Source organism: Cydia pomonella, chromosome 6 (assembly GCF_033807575.1).
Source record: "Cydia pomonella isolate Wapato2018A chromosome 6, ilCydPomo1, whole genome shotgun sequence".
In the NCBI taxonomy this organism is placed as follows: Eukaryota; Metazoa; Arthropoda; class Insecta; order Lepidoptera; family Tortricidae; genus Cydia; species Cydia pomonella.
The window spans coordinates 11,458,481-11,474,397 of record NC_084708.1 but is presented as its reverse complement, the minus strand read 5'-3'; the positions used below and the strand labels follow the sequence as shown (position 1 = coordinate 11,474,397).

General features: G+C 38.2%; 1 protein-coding gene across 9 annotated transcripts in view; it reads right to left on the bottom strand.

Annotated features, from left to right (window-relative positions):
• LOC133518959 (myosin-IIIb-like) overlaps positions 1–15,917 on the bottom strand; it is a 53,507-nt gene that overhangs the window by 3,148 nt on the left and 34,442 nt on the right. The window contains exons 3-22 of one of the 9 annotated variants that reach the window (XM_061852761.1): positions 12,420–12,575; positions 11,350–11,631; positions 10,804–11,106; positions 10,434–10,715; positions 9,896–10,084; positions 8,592–8,794; positions 8,294–8,474; positions 8,028–8,178; positions 7,579–7,789; positions 7,126–7,421; positions 6,756–7,045; positions 6,289–6,566; positions 5,718–5,883; positions 5,166–5,385; positions 4,658–4,801; positions 4,019–4,164; positions 3,177–3,355; positions 2,297–2,380; positions 164–277; positions 65–73 (exon numbers count right to left, since the gene is read on the bottom strand). In XM_061852761.1, coding sequence (XP_061708745.1) covers positions 65–73; positions 164–277; positions 2,297–2,380; positions 3,177–3,355; positions 4,019–4,164; positions 4,658–4,801; positions 5,166–5,385; positions 5,718–5,883; positions 6,289–6,566; positions 6,756–7,045; positions 7,126–7,421; positions 7,579–7,789; positions 8,028–8,178; positions 8,294–8,474; positions 8,592–8,794; positions 9,896–10,084; positions 10,434–10,715; positions 10,804–11,106; positions 11,350–11,631; positions 12,420–12,575 — 3,884 coding nt within the window. The remainder of the gene's footprint in view (positions 1–64; positions 74–163; positions 278–2,296; positions 2,381–3,176; positions 3,356–4,018; positions 4,165–4,657; positions 4,802–5,165; positions 5,386–5,717; positions 5,884–6,288; positions 6,567–6,755; positions 7,046–7,125; positions 7,422–7,578; positions 7,790–8,027; positions 8,179–8,293; positions 8,475–8,591; positions 8,795–9,895; positions 10,085–10,433; positions 10,716–10,803; positions 11,107–11,349; positions 11,632–12,419; positions 12,576–15,917) is intronic. The other 8 variants (XM_061852763.1, XM_061852764.1, XM_061852765.1 and 5 more) reach the window with 8 other exon arrangements.

Genomic DNA, 15,917 nt, shown 5'->3' with positions numbered 1-15,917 from the left:
TGACAAATAACCAGAAACAACGATGTAATAACGTGATTTATCATTATAGATAATTTTATCATACCCAGGTTTCCTGAATTCCGCGCGTAAGGCATGCACAACACAAGGATTAAGTAGTTAGAATCACGGCCAGAAGTTTGTGAAATCATCGTCTCGCGCATACCTGACGAGCCCGCCGCACTGACGGCTGCAGGGCAGGTTCTGCCAGTTCTGGTTGGCCAGGTGGTGCCGGTGCTCGCCGCACTGGTCGGTTGGCTGTTGATTGCTCCTATTGGCTCTGAAAATATATAGTTACTTGTTTAATCTATCTGGCCTAGTTTTATACAAATATATTTATCTATATCTTGACGACCGGTCTGGCCTAGTGGGGTAGTGACCCTGCCTATGAAGCCGATGGTCCTGGGTTCAAATTCCGGTAAGGGCGTTTATTTTTGTGATAAGCACAGATATTTGTTCCTGCGTCATGGGTGTTTTCTATGTGTTGTATCTACTATATAAAATTGAAAATGCCGGAAAGGGAAAAAAACGAAGGACGGAGCGAGATGGCGCCTTACAAAGTTTTAGGAATTTACGTGACACGTTTCTCGAATACGGCGCACGTTTCATGAGAAAAAACTTTGCAAATCTATTGTTTTAATATGAGAATAGAACAAGAGCATAATAATTACCGTTTTCGCTGTGTATTTACTTTACAATCAGCTAAAGAAATTTTCATAAAAATGTTTCTTTTTACGACGATCGACCATTTTCGGCAACTTTCGGTTGGTTTCGGTTGTTTCACAACAGACCTACCAAACGCTTCGCTTTATCCAATTCTGTGGGTTTCACATCTACAAAGTTTAAGTAGTCCAAATTATGTTCGTCATGTTGGTATGCTGTTTTATCCGTGTTTTTTTACTCGAAGTAAAATTTAATATCAAGAGTGCTGTCAACCTTAGTCTATGCCCAAACAGCCCTTCAAATTTTTTTTTACGTATGTTCAGGTAGTCTAAAGTATGTTTGTCAAGTTGGTATGCAATTTAATTGGTGTTTTTACTCGAAGTGAAATTAAAAATCAAAAGTGCTATAGGGAGCGTGCATGAACTATAGGAGGCAGCACAGGAGCCGTCAGATTTTTGGCGCGAGGCGTAAATGTGATGTTTTTTGTTCCGATGTAGCCCACAAGATGGCAGAACCTACTATGCACAAGAAAACACTTGACATGTAAATGTGCCTGTTTATGGTTCCGATTCAGACCACAAGATGGCAGACCCTCCAACGCGCACGGTCCCTATCAACCTTAAGTGCCACATCCACACTTCCCGATACCTGGCCCAAAGTCAGTCCCGATTTCGGGTCTGATAATCGTTTTCCGTGTCACGGAATATCAGCACATCGTTAACAATATTTGAAATATAATAAATACTTTGCCTCTAAGTGCCAAAAATGTTCAATATTTGATATTTTTGCATAAGAACAATTTTTATACATTTAAAATATTGTCAACGATGTGCTGATATTTGGTGAAACGGAAAAATACTCTTGCTCGGGACGGAAATCGGGTCTGATATCAGGCCTCATAAAGTGTTGATGTAATTGGCACCTTAGTCTATGCCCATACGAGAAGTGTGATTATTTGTGGAAAATATTCCTTCCTTCCGATGTAATACCTCATTTAATGGATGTTTGTGCAACTGTACATTAAAAATCAAAAGTGCTATCAACCGTAGTCTATGCCCATACGAAAATTGTGATAGTTTGCAAATATGTGGATGAAAAAATACAATGTCTCATTTTTCCAAATAATTTCATTTATTGACAATTTGCAAACTATCCCCCTTATTCATAAAACTTAGCAAACCTCCGTAAAATTTTCCCACTTTCTAACAAACACAATGTCAATATTACAAACGATCATTAACGGCATTTTAAATTTAACAGACGTTTATGATTTTTATGAATAACGCCATAAATATATAACTGTTACAAAAAAAATAATTATGCCCCCCGAATAATCTTAGTTTTTATAAACCTTGGTAGGGTTGAATTCAAAGGTTAATTCATATTGTTTCCAAAAATAAAGAGCCTTCAAGCAACTAAAGATATATTTCTAACTTTGTGACAATTGTGGCTATACATATATCTTTCTCGCCTCAAAAAATCAAGCTTTAATCAAAATTAATTAAACAGAAATTTAGATATATCTATCGATCTCCTGGAAAATCATGCCCAATGATTATCTTAAACGTTTTAATTATAAAAGCAATAGATAAAACATAATGAATGACGCCACAGAACATCACAACAACTAACCAACCTCGATGGCCCGATCTCATATTCTTTATTCATCAAGGGTTCATCCCAGGGACTTGAATAGCTCTCTAGGAATTCTGGCGAGGGACTGATCCGCGAAAGCATGAGAGAAAACAAGGTTACAAACATTATCAAAAATGTATTGCAGAAACAGTTACCTATACATTATTCATTGCATGGAATGTAGTCGGCAATTGCTGAAATATATTGCTGTTTAGTGTTCACGCCCAAAGGACCCGCCGCTCCGACATCCATACGCCAATTATTCGTTAATTTAGTCGATAACAGCTAGTACCATACACCTATTTACACTACACATCGAATGCGCCAATAGTGTCCGAAATGCAGTCACCTTTTAATCGATTTATCTGACCCGCGAGTGTTTATTTACCACCCACTTGATCCTGCACTCGGAGTAGCTTCATGGTTTAGTAAAGTACCTACACCTAAATTATTGAGATATTATGCTTGAACTGGCAATGCACTATTAGATAGATTAATTTATTTCTCATTGAAAATTACATGATATTTAACAATGTCACAGTGTTTCTAAATAACATTCGTCAGATTGTACAGATAGCAATAATTCATTAAAAATAATTAAATATGAAGGAAAAAAAATAAAAACAAATAATCATACTAAATACAATGTCAAAAAAAGATTACCTACCTATGTCAAAAATATAAACAATGTCAAAAAATGGCTTGTACTGTGGATTATACTCAGCTGTAGGCAAAAAAGGAAATAGTAGTGACGTGGAGAGACGACTGGCGTCCAGCTGCCGTGAAGCGGGGTGGCAGGATCTGCTGCAGATGATCTCCAGGCTTGTTGCAACGCTGTATACAAGGTGTAACAAAGATATTGCAAGTATAAGAGATGGTACCTGGAGAGGCGGCTGGCGTCCTGCTCCAGCCGTGTCACCTGACCACGCACGATGGCCGGCACGAGCGTGAAGCCGGGCGGGGGCCGGTACTCGGCGGGTGGTCGCGAGACTTGCTGCAGACGGACGCCAGGCTTGTTGCGACGCAAGTTCTTGTGGACCTCTTGGTTTTTGTCGTGCACCTAGTAAGGAATATTTTGGAATAAAAATAAATTATTCATTGAGTGAAAATATTACCTAAGCAAGATATTTAATTTACAAAATGTTCCTTGAAGTTATGTATCCCTGGGTCTTTAAATAAATTGTACTCTATGCTATCGAAAAGTTAGATATTGATTGAAACTAAAGAAGAGTTGTAAATTTAAAAGTGGAAAAATTACTGTCTCGGGTGAGACTTGAACTCACGGGCGGCTATCGTTAGACCCATATGGTGGAAATATTTGCTGCCTATGGATGAGGTCTTGGTGGCTAAGATGGCAGAGCGCTGGAGTATCGATCCAGAGGCCATGAGTTCAAGTCTCACCCGAGACAGTAGGTAAGTTTTCCACTTTTAAATTTATTCTAAACTTAATAGCATCGTCAATAATTTAAGAATTGTAAAGTCTAAGATAAAATCTTTACCCGAGTTTGACATGTAGATGACCCTATTCGACGCTATCAAAGTTACCGTAATAACGCACGGAGCCATATAGCGACACTGCGACATCTACTCGGATGTTACATTCGAAGCACGCTTTTTTTTTGGAACAGCCCTTCTAATGTCAAAAATAGGTATCAAAGAGAAATAATACATACCATTAAGGCAAAGACTTGAGTAGAAATAAAAGGTCGTGAAGACAAAATACCTGTTCCGCAAAGGACTGCAGCTGGCTGGCCCGCTCCTGGACGGAGTACTGCTGCATGAGCTGCTGAGGGGTGGGTGCCGGGTGTTGAGGCGGCGGCGGCGCTCGGCCCTTCGCCCATTTGCGCCGTGCGGTGTAGCCCCGGAAATCTGCAAGGATTTGTCGTCAAAAGATGAAATATATGAATATTTTGACCTCATTTTAATAACTGGACAATGCAAATTTAGGTATGTACAATTTCTTTTCTTATACTTTACAGCTATTCCATAATCAATAACTCTTTGATGATACATGGCCGGTCTATGTATGAAAGCTTCTGCATAGATAGACCGGGAGCTAAATTATACGTAAGTTACCGAACCAATAACAGTTTTGAATGATTCACGGTTAGTTTCACTTGACTTATACTGACCGGGATATGGACTGTGATTACCTTTTGTATTGTTTTCGACCACCCGATCACGGGAACAAGATGCATGTTACTGCGATTAAATATATATCGGGAGCTCAAAAACAATACAAAAGGTTATCACGGTCCATATTCCGGTCAATTTAATTAATTTTTAATTAGGATAGCAAATTATCCCTGCTGAGTTTAAATATATAGTTCACAGATTCAAATTCGATAAGATTGCGTCTTACGACTCTGGATAACAACGGCAGCTTTATTTGAATCGACGTTTTCTTTATTGCTGCCAGAATTGATGTCGTTGCCGTCGCTATCGTTTGATGTCATCTTCCTTAATATCTTCGCTTTCATCATGGCCTTGTTTTTAATTAATGCAGCTGAAATTTCATAAAATGTTTCAAAAGTGTTGTTTTTGTACGACGACGTCGTTGGGCTCAGCAATAGATACCTTAAGTCAGCGTGCTAAGATCCAAAACATTAATATAGTGGGTATTCATTCCGTATATCCACTTATTACCACTAAGATTTTAAAGGTGGTGATTCATTACACATTCATTACATATTAAATATGATAGTTTCTAACCCACAAAGGTGATAAGAACTAAGAAAAATTGCAATTGACACCTTATAATGCTAACAGCTTGGTGGTAATGGTTGGAAATATACTATTTGTTCGTTGCGTCACTCCAAATTGAACCAAGCTTTTTTAAACGTGCTGTAAATAGCACAAGTGTTTCTTACCACCGGATTTATGTTTTCGACTATCCTGTTCCATCTGTTCCCTTTGGAATTCTCTAGCTAGCTGTCTCTGTCGTTCTTGGAGTCGTTTCCTGGTGAGCCAGCCTCTCACGTGTTTTTGCAGCGTGAGTACAGATATAGCCATCTGGGCCTTCAGCCGGAGGAAGTACCGTCGAGCGAGCCATCCTCGACCACACGCTTGTACTAATACTACTTTCCGAATCTAAAATTATAGGAAAGTGTGTAATAAATGCCTAGTACCTCAAAGTTACCCTTAAATATTTTGTGTAAATCGTGTCATAGATTTAACGTTACGTCGTATGTAAACACGACCTTATTGCCCATATATTAGGGTAGTGTATACATATATTTGGCACTTTGTCCGTATGGATATTTTTAGACGTGACTGTACGTATTTAGGAGGTACGCGCCTGCACGAATTAAATGAGCAATGTTACGTAAAATATATATTGCTCCAATGTTTGGGTTTGTGCAGGTGAAAGACAGATTTATCTTTCAGGGGACGGGTGAGCAATATGAATGAAATATAGGTACCTGTTCTTCATAGATTCGGGCGAGTACTTCAACGTGATAATACTTCAAGAAGACTTTTGATTTCCCTAGCGCCCAGCCGTCCATCTTTAGTCTTAAAAGCAAAAGACGGCACGTGTCTCGGTTCGGTTTTACTTCTTCGTTATAGTTGAATGCTAAGAAACTGTACCTGCAATCATTATTGAAGACTTGAATATTGATTTAATTTAAAAATATATATACCGATGATTTCAGGGAATCCGCCAGGCAAAGGCATAAGTATATTTAACGGATAAATGACCTAACTCTCATAAATGAGGTTGATTATAGCCTGACATGTTTCGAACTGTATGTAACATGTCATGATTGTCATGTATATTATTTAAAGAGATGGATTGAAAAATAAATGGATTTCTGTTGGATAATACCAAGCTATATTCTATTTTTTATATTTTCGATTTTATTCACAAATAAGCTTACAGTCTAATAAACCAAGGCGCTTATAAGTAATGTTATTATAGCTAGCTATTTTAATTATGGAAGTGTTTGTGGTGTTGTAATTAAATAATTGTGATATTAAATGTATTTATCTTACCTCTTCAAAAATTCTTCAAACGTTAATCGGTGGGAGAACCCATTTTGTCTTATCCTAATAGTTTCTAGAACGCCCGTATACCTAAGCTGCTTCAAGATTTTCGCAGAATCAAAATGTTTTGGTGACCGCGAATCGTTTGGCTTCAGGCATCTCACGAACTGGGGTGAGCCACTGACCATTTTCTGGAGTAGTTCCATTAGAGAATATCGGAAATAGGTGGATACTGTTTGCTGAGCGCGAGATTGTGAAGCAAGCCCACGGCTGTTGAAGCGTTCCTGCTAAATATATGAGTGATTAATTTATTAAAAATAAGCTAGTTTAATCAACAACTACCCAAGGCTTTGTACAGATAAGTAAAAGGAAATTGTAAAATTCGACTGATGTTGTCATACATCATATTAGGCTGCATATATAACTAAAAGTATTTTCACGACAGTCGAAAACATATGTTTGTAGGTATTACTCACCCGAGTATCACATGAACTGTCTAAACTTCTATTAGTGTCCATATCCCCTTGCAGAGGGGAATATAAATTGCCAGTCTTTGTAATCGGACACTGGAAAAGGAATCTAATGATATCGTATTGGCTTTGTCGCATCAATTGAACTACTTCCGGAGGCAAGAAATTGCGGTTTTTCTCCAGGAACCCATCGGCTTGATAAACTACGCGACCGGCGAAGTGGTGAATAGCAAAGCATATAGCATCTGATTTTGGTCGGACATAGTATTTGCTCTTTAGATTATTATGGAACTTTTCTGTAAGAAAAAATGTTAGGTACTTGTAGGTATACTTTCTATATGTGTAAAGTACTGATCAAGGATAAAAAGGTGAATACCAATAAGGCTTCTATCAGTAGACCTTGGGAAGCGGCTTTCTTCATCAAGCAGAGCTAACAGGCCCATGGGCCTTGACAACAACATGTCTAAGACGGGCCTATTGTCGGAAAACTCTACAAGATCGACGGGGATGCCCTCTGCCATATACTCTTGCTGCTCCCAGGTAAATATATGTTGATTAAAATAGTACTGTATTTGTTCATTTGCAATGTTGATGCATAGTTGTTCAAACGAATTTCTATTAAAGTTTTCAAATCCGAAGATATCTAATATTCCAATGGATAGTTGTTCAGTGCTGAAACATAATAGAGGTAGTACAGAATAGAATAATAAACGTTGAATCAAACACACAACCTATCTTTTAGGACTGAGTAGTATAGTTGTCTGTGACATGGCTGGAAGGGTGGGTTGTACGTTAGTAGGAATGTGGACAGTTAGAATAGTGTAAATACCCATACGGTCTATTTTGACACAGCAAAGCGTTGATCCTCTCGACTATTCTGTCGAAGGCACGCGCATACAGGCCGCGGGCGGTGGCATCGCGAGCCACGGCCGCTTCGGTGGGCGAGCAGTGTCGCGCTATGGTCTCCCCTCGAGCCACCACACTGCTGCTAGTCAGGCACTCGCGGAGGTCTCCTGTCTCGACGCCTAATAGGCACGATGCTGGAATAACATTTTAGAAGCTTTAACGTATATTAGATATCATGGCATTTTTAGTTATAAATCTTCATACTACGTAAAACTAGCCCTAGTAAATGGATTTATAGTATCCAGCCACTATACTTCACGACCAAATAAAGATTACGAAGACATACCTATTTCAAACACTAACAAAATATGTCGTTTTTGCAAGAAACAATTTCATATCGATGATAATCCTTGATATAGGTAGGTACCTTACCTCTATGTAAAGGTGCCGTGTCTATTATCGTAGCTTTGTTATCAGTGTTATCTTCCCCCGCGGTCTCCCCAAATTCTATATCGCCGAGATGTAATATTGCTGATAGCATTTTGTAAATGATTTGTACCTCCTCCTCTTGAAATCCGACCACCTGAATTGAAAATAGTCATTTTTATTGCTTCAGGTTTATTTAGGGAATAGGTTCTATTTAGCGAATAATTGCTCATATTTAGAGTAGTTTTTGAGCGGTATATTTTCTTCCTTACCTTAAACGCTTGATTTAATTGCCGCCAGCGGTGAACATTATGTTCACGATGCGCAACAGAAAGTGGTTGTAGGTATCGATGCCTAGATTTGAGTTGTTCGTCAAGGTAGAATTTCCTCCAACGCCCTTCACTTTCCAAACCATCATATAGGTAGTAAAATACGTGAAAATTGCTTTCGCCTCTGCAAATAATGTTGTCTTAGTAAATTATCCTTATTGCGGAAATCAAGACACTCAAACGTATCTACTAACTCACAGATGTAATCAATACGCAATAAGGATATATTAGTGGTACTCACAACGCTTGGTGAACCACCCTCGATTGTTCTAAAAGATAAACAGAAATCCGTGCCCCAGATATCCTTCCCACTCTCATGAGAGACAAATCCAAATATTTGCCGAACCGCGAGCTGTTGGCGTTAATGCCTGTTCGAGCGTTCCCAAACGCCTCCATGATTGGGTTTACTTGCAGGATTTTATCTTCTACGTTACCAGTTTGTGTCTGGAATAATAAGAAAAGGAGGTATTGGTTTTAACTACGTTATGCATATATATATTATATTTACTTTGCATATAGTCGATACTGGTAATAAGGGTTTCAAGATACCTAATAGGTAAACAAACGTAATATAAATATAATTATGAACCAGTCCGTTAGGCCATAGATATTTAATCAGCATACATTTTACATTATAATCAATAAGGTTAAAATACAAATTGAAAAATTTTAGGGTAGAAAGGGGGGTTTCAATCCATTTGTGGAAGGGCGGCACCGTCGTCGAACCTAAGCCACCTGGCAGCGGACTTAAAGCGGTGCCGCGTGCCTCGGATGCACAAGCTGGTGGCGCGTATAACGGCGATACTGATCCTATATCTCAGCCAGCCCAGTATGGTGCTTAGTGAGCGATTCCATCGTTGAGATATGTATTGTTTCTGCCATATGTTTGATAAAGGAGAACATTTGGAGTGCATAGACGCTGTCAACAGAAGTTACAAGTGGGGTGAAAGTTGCATGTCGCATTTCGCAGGCCTTGGAATATTTTCTATGCTTTTCGTCTTCGGCTGATTTTAGTACAGATGTGACGGGCTTGAGAGGTAAGATCTTTTGTTGACTGCACTTGCATACTAATATATACCAGAAGCAAATTGACAAGTCAAACTCGAAGATAACTATCTACCGACAGCGGATCTACCGCGAAACACGAACATCGTTTTTTTTTTTATCTGCCTTTCTATCGCTCGACTAAGCAAAAGTAGAGAGAGGTTGGTAACGATATGATAGAGAAGGCAAACGAGCAGACGGATCACCTGATGGTAAGCGATTACCGCCGCCCATGGACACCTGCAACACCAGAGGGGTTGTTAGTGCGTTGCCGGCCTTTAAGATGGGAGTACGCTCTTTTCTTTATTTCGCACAGCTAAACTGTGGAATAAACTGTCGCCTGCGGTATTTCCGGACCGATACGACCTTCAAACCTTCAAGAAAAGAGCGTACTCCCATCTTAAAGGCTGGCAACGCACTAACATTTAGATTTTTGGTTTTTGTGACCGTCCCTTGATATTCATTTTAACAAGTTTGCGGTGGAGCTCACAGTGAACGTACCTTTGAGAGAAAGACCAGTTGTTTCAACAAGAGGTTGGCCGATTCAGTCTTACCGGCACCACTCTCCCCTGAGATAACAATAGCTTGGTGCTGTTTTTGGTGCATAAGAGCTTGGTGTGCGGCATCTGCTACAGCATAGATGTGGGGAGGATTATCCGAGCGACAACGACCTTGGTAAATTTGCTGACTCTAAAAATGCAGAGTTGATTAAAACCTCCAATAAATATTAACATTGGAACGCTCAGCAATATATTAAAATGTTTTTATCAAGTTAAGCTTGTTTAATATGTGATTTTCCGGAAAAAGGTATTGTTGGTCGTTAAATAGGCGACTTTTAATTTACATATGTATGACAGCACCTACTAAAAATATGTATAGTATATTTCACGACTAAAGATTACCAAATTCTTCTATTCGTATAAATATATAAATAATATACTTGAAACAATCTGCCTAAAGGTCACGGTTAAGTGGTTGACCTATTGATGTAATCCATAATTTTATGCACTTAAGATACATAATGTAAATTTTCAATTACCTTGGTAGTGTATATACCTATGTCAGTGAATGGATTGACCGCCACAAGTATATCTCCAATGTATGTATATATTTGATTTTGGTTATATCTTTTCTGTAGTTGTTCTACGATGGCATCTTCTGTCAGTACTTCTAATGTTGCTAGATCATCAGTATACATTTTTTCTGGACGTGCCTTTCTATGAGACTTTAGTTTCCCTCTTTTTGTCGTTACATCGGGAGCGCGGCAGCTTCGGCCTTCAGCTCGTTGGCGTTTTATTTCTGCTTGAAGTTCTTTGCGAATCTGCAAAATACAGTAATTTATATAGTTAAATATAACGTGACTCTTTGTGCTACTTACTGAAGTCTCATTTACATTATGGTTTACTAACCTTTTCTTCAAAACTACTGACAGCTAATAATAGAGGATGCTCTAGAAGTTCCCTCGCAAACGGTCTTTGGTTCATATCTTTGACCAAACACTCGGCAATGAAATCTGCTAATTGTGATGAGAATAGTTCAGGATGCGCTAATGTAGGAGGCGGATTCCGTGGTATTTGGAACAATGCCCTCATTGGATGAAGTCCGGATAAGGGAGGTTCGCCTTCGGCTAGTTCGATGGCGGTAATGCCGACTGACCAAACGTCGCATCTACAATCGTAGGACTGATCCAACTGCTGTTCACATGCTATGACCTAGAAGATGATACACAACTTAAGTTAGATTCATCTTGTAGAAATATGCACCATGATGATTATGACGCCAACGACATCATAAGTATTTAATAGACTAGTACCTAACAACAAGAATTCGTTTTACGTTGGCATCGCGTTTTTGGCGACTTCAATAGTTCTCGATTAGTCTGTTGACCTCACATGTCTATATAAAGTGTCAATTTTTTGGGTCAAGGAGTAAGATGTTAGAATATATTATTTTACCTCTGGGGCCATCCAATAAGGTGTGCCTACTGAAGTATTTCTCCGTGCAGCAGTCGCAGCTAAATGTGATGAAACTCCAAAATCAACGAGTTTCACTTCGCCGTTCTCAGTGAGTAGAATATTATGGCCCTTGACGTCCCGGTGCATGCACCGGTGAGCGTGGAGGTGGGTAAGAGCGCGGACTGTCCCTCGCAGGACATAGGCCAGTTGTGGCTCCGTGAGGTTGCTCCCGTGCTCGCGGATACCAGCGCATAGATCTGTCACTGAGCCTCCGGTACAGAGCTGAAATAGATAAGTAATAAAAATAAATAAAGTTTACTGTAAACCCTTCCCGTTCGTAAGATAATGGGCCCCAAACGAAGACCGGATGGAAGCTTAGGAACCATGAGATTGAAGACCTAATGGCTGAACCTAATATCATGGGAGAAAGAGTAAAGCTCACAGACTCCGTTGGTTGTAAGATCAGAACGTGACCGTACCTGTACCTACCTGGTACGCCTAGCAGGAGGAGGTCCTGTCGGACGCCCCAGGTATCGCTGGAGCGATATGGTGGAGGCGGATCTGCGTGAATTTCGACTCAAAAATTGGCGATAAGTCGCACAGGACCGGTAAAAGTGGCGCTGTCTTATGTCGGAGACCAAATCTCATTTTGGGTCGCTGAGCCAACGGAGCAAGTAAGTAAGTAAGTAGAAGTAGGAGTTCTTTATTTTTTGCGTCAGGGGCCATTTTGGGCTTTTGTGAAGTCAGTTAATACTTCAGTTAGACTGAGCCAGATCCAATTTAAATCTATCTAGGCATCTTGCTTAAATTAATTTAAAAATATACAATATGAGGTATAATACCAATACAAAGGTAGGTGCCTAGCCAAGATGAAAATCGTCCGTCCACAAACGCAAAACGAAAAGAAAAAATGTACGGGATGACAGACGCTACGCAAAGTCACGTGACTGTCCACACATTATTTCAGTTTCGATTGGGCTTTCTATCAACGACTGTCATCTTGGCTAGGCCTCCCAATATACAGTATTATTACATATTAGCTGCGTAAAGTTGTTTTTAAATTCTCTTACCTCCATGACGAACCATATTTGGTCATCATCAGAGCAGACTCCACGCTTCAAGAACAGTCCAAAGAATTCTGGAATGTTTGGGTGGCTGGACAAATCTCGAAACACTAGGAATTCTTCCTCGATCTCTTCGATGTTTTCAGTGATGTTCTCCAAGATCTGAAATTCAATAATTGCCTCTGAATAATTATTGTATAGGTGCTTAATAAGAGTTTGTTGATAGTAGAATTATAGAAATATTCATTGCATAAAACATACAAAATAGATACATTATTTTTAATAATCGTTGAGACAATCATTAAATAAAAAATGCAAAATAATCATAAAATTTATATATAATAATTCAGCCTATATACGTCCCACTGCTGGGCACAGGCCTCCTCTCATGTGCGAGAGGGCTCGGGCTATAGTCCCCACGCTAGCCTAATGCGGATTGGGGACTTCACATACACTTTTGAATTTCTTCGCAGATGTATGCAGATTTCCTCGCGATGTTTTCCTTCACCGAAAAGCTAGTGGTAAATATCAATATTTATTTATTTATAATATTTATATTTATTTATTTATATTTATAAGTTCTGATAAACTCATTGGTACGAGCCAGGATTTGAACCCGCGACCTCCGGATTGAAAGTCGGACGTTATATTAATTCGGCCACCACCGCTTTCTTTCAGCGATGTTCTCCAAGATCTAAAATTCAATAATTGCCCATGAATAATTATAGTATAGGTACTTAACAAGAGTTTGTTGATAGTAGAATTCTAGAAATATTCATTGCATAAAACATACAAAATAGATACAGTATTTTTAATAATCGTTGAGATAATTTTTTGACGACCGGTTTGGCCTAGTGGGTAGTGACCCTGCCTACGAAGCTGATGGTCCCGGGTTCAAATCCTGGTAAGGGCATGTATTCGTGTAATGAGCATGGATATTTGTTCCTGAGTCATGGGTGTTTTCTATGTATTTAAGTATTTATAAATATTTATATGTATATTATATACACCGTGTTTTTTTTGATTTGCGTTAATTTCGAGGGTGCATTCCTGAGCTTAAATTAAGTAACTTTCTCAAAGATACCGATATTCTAACTAACTCCATTTCGGAGATAATCAATCATAAATTTTTATATTATAAGGCCCTTACGAGCGTGTACACTTGCTTTAGGACCTGTTTACTTATTAGTTAGTGTTTAGTGCGAGTTCATACATTTGCTACTAAACGTACGTACTATCTCGGACGATCGATGTTAGAAATGACATTGATATGTCACAGTTTTCAATCGTTTGTTTGAGTTAAATGTAATGCCCGTGTTACAACAACGCTATATGCAACATTTAGTTACTTTTTATAAAAATAAAAATAGTAAAAAAAAACAAAAAAAAATATTTTTTTTTGAAAATTAACTATGCCATTTAGTTTCCTTAAACGTACTTACCGAAACCCCAGAGTTAACGCAATTCAATAAAAACACGGTGTATATCGTTGTCTAAGTACCCTCAACACAAGCCTTATTGAGCTTACTGTGGGACTTAGTCAATTTGTGTAATAATGTCCTATAATATATAATATAATCATTAAATAAAAAAATGCAAAATAATCATAAAAATTGGCAAGCATAATTTAAGATGATCTAATTTTAAATGTAACTATGCAATATAGAGCAGCAAAAACAAGTCAACTTTAAACAATATTTTCAACATGATCATAATTAAAAAATATGCAATTATGCAGTGATGTACATTTTAATTAAAAAGCTAAATATGACGCTCATTGTCACGCTTCTCCGCACCGGCGATCGGATAACGGTGTGCGGACGGCCTTACATAACGTGTTTTATGTTCCGAACATTGACATTAAGTAGTGTAGAACGAGAGGCTACATAGTTATGTATTGTTTCGTGGCCTTGACATGGATACTAAGTTTTGAGATAACATCTACGCAATCAATTACAGACGGCATGTTAACAATGGCCAGCACAGAATGAGTGTTTGTTAGCGGCGATCGGAGGTCGAGTATACTTAGAGCTTTCCTGTGCTGCCGCACTAAGCATAAGTACAGTAACTCATTTTGAAATGTCAGTCAACTGTATACCTTGTTCTTGTACGATATGTTCTACAATAGATAGATATTTCAAAATAAGTTACTGTTCTTATGCTCAGTGCGACAGTGTGCCTATTGTCTAATTAAATGTATCCTGTGAAGGCTCTATTATAATTGAAGCATTCTAAATTCATGTAAGGTAAGTATTAATAAAAGCTTTTGATGTGGTTGTTATATTAATTTAAATTTTCTTTTTTATTATATGATTTACTATGATATTTATAAATTACTATGTGATAAAATCTAAGTATTCGTCATCATCATACATCTTCTTTTTCAATCAATATACACCTTCCTTTACAACTGGCTGGAGGAAGCACAAAATCGAGAGTTATGGAGAACCAGGGCAGAGGCCTTTCCCCGGCAGTGGGACACTCAAATAGGCTAAGAACAAAATTAATAAATAATACATAAATAAATATTATAGGACATTATTACACAAATTGACTAAGTCTAAGGCTCAATAAGGCTTGTGTTGAGGGTACTTAGACAACGATATACACCGTGTTTTTTTTTATTTCCGTTAATTTCAAGGGTGCATTCCTGAGCTTAAATTAAGTAACTTTCTCAAAGACACCGGTATTCTAAGTAACTCCATGTCGGAGATAATCAATCATTCATTTTTATCTTATAAGGCCCTTACGAACGTGTACACTTGCCTTAGGGCCTGTTTACATATTGATTAGTATTTAGTACGAGTTCATACATTTGCTACTAAACGTTAGTGCTATCTCGAATGATCGATGTTCGAAATGACATTGATATGTCACAATTGTCAATTGTTTGGTTGAAATAAATGTAATGCTCGTATTACAACACCCCTTTATGCAACATTTAATTACTTTTTATAAAAGTGAAAATACAAAAAAAAATACACATTTTTTTTTTAAATTAACTAAGTCAGTTAGTTTCTTTGAACGTATTTACCGCTACCCCGAAGTTAACGGAATTCAATAAAAACAAGGTGTATATAATATATAAATACTTAAATACATAGAAAACACCCATGACTCAGGAACAAATATCCATGCTCATCACAGTCATCACACGAATAAATGCCCTTACCAGGATTTGAACCCGGGACCATCAGCTTCGTACGCAGGGTCAATACCCACTAGGCCAAACCGGTCGTCAAAAAGGACACAATCAATGACTTTAAATTACTAAAGATCATCAAAATAGGTAGGTTACTTCAAAAATCTATAAATAATACCTAGGTATTATTATTATTTAAACGTACAATAGGCGGCACTTAATGCCTTGAGGCATTCTCTACAAGTCACTCAGTCAGGTATGTAGGTAATCCGGTTCTAAATTTAGTATCGTCTTGAACTAAAAATAACACTATAGGTAGATCATACATACTTAAACTACAAAAAACCTTGATTAACATAATT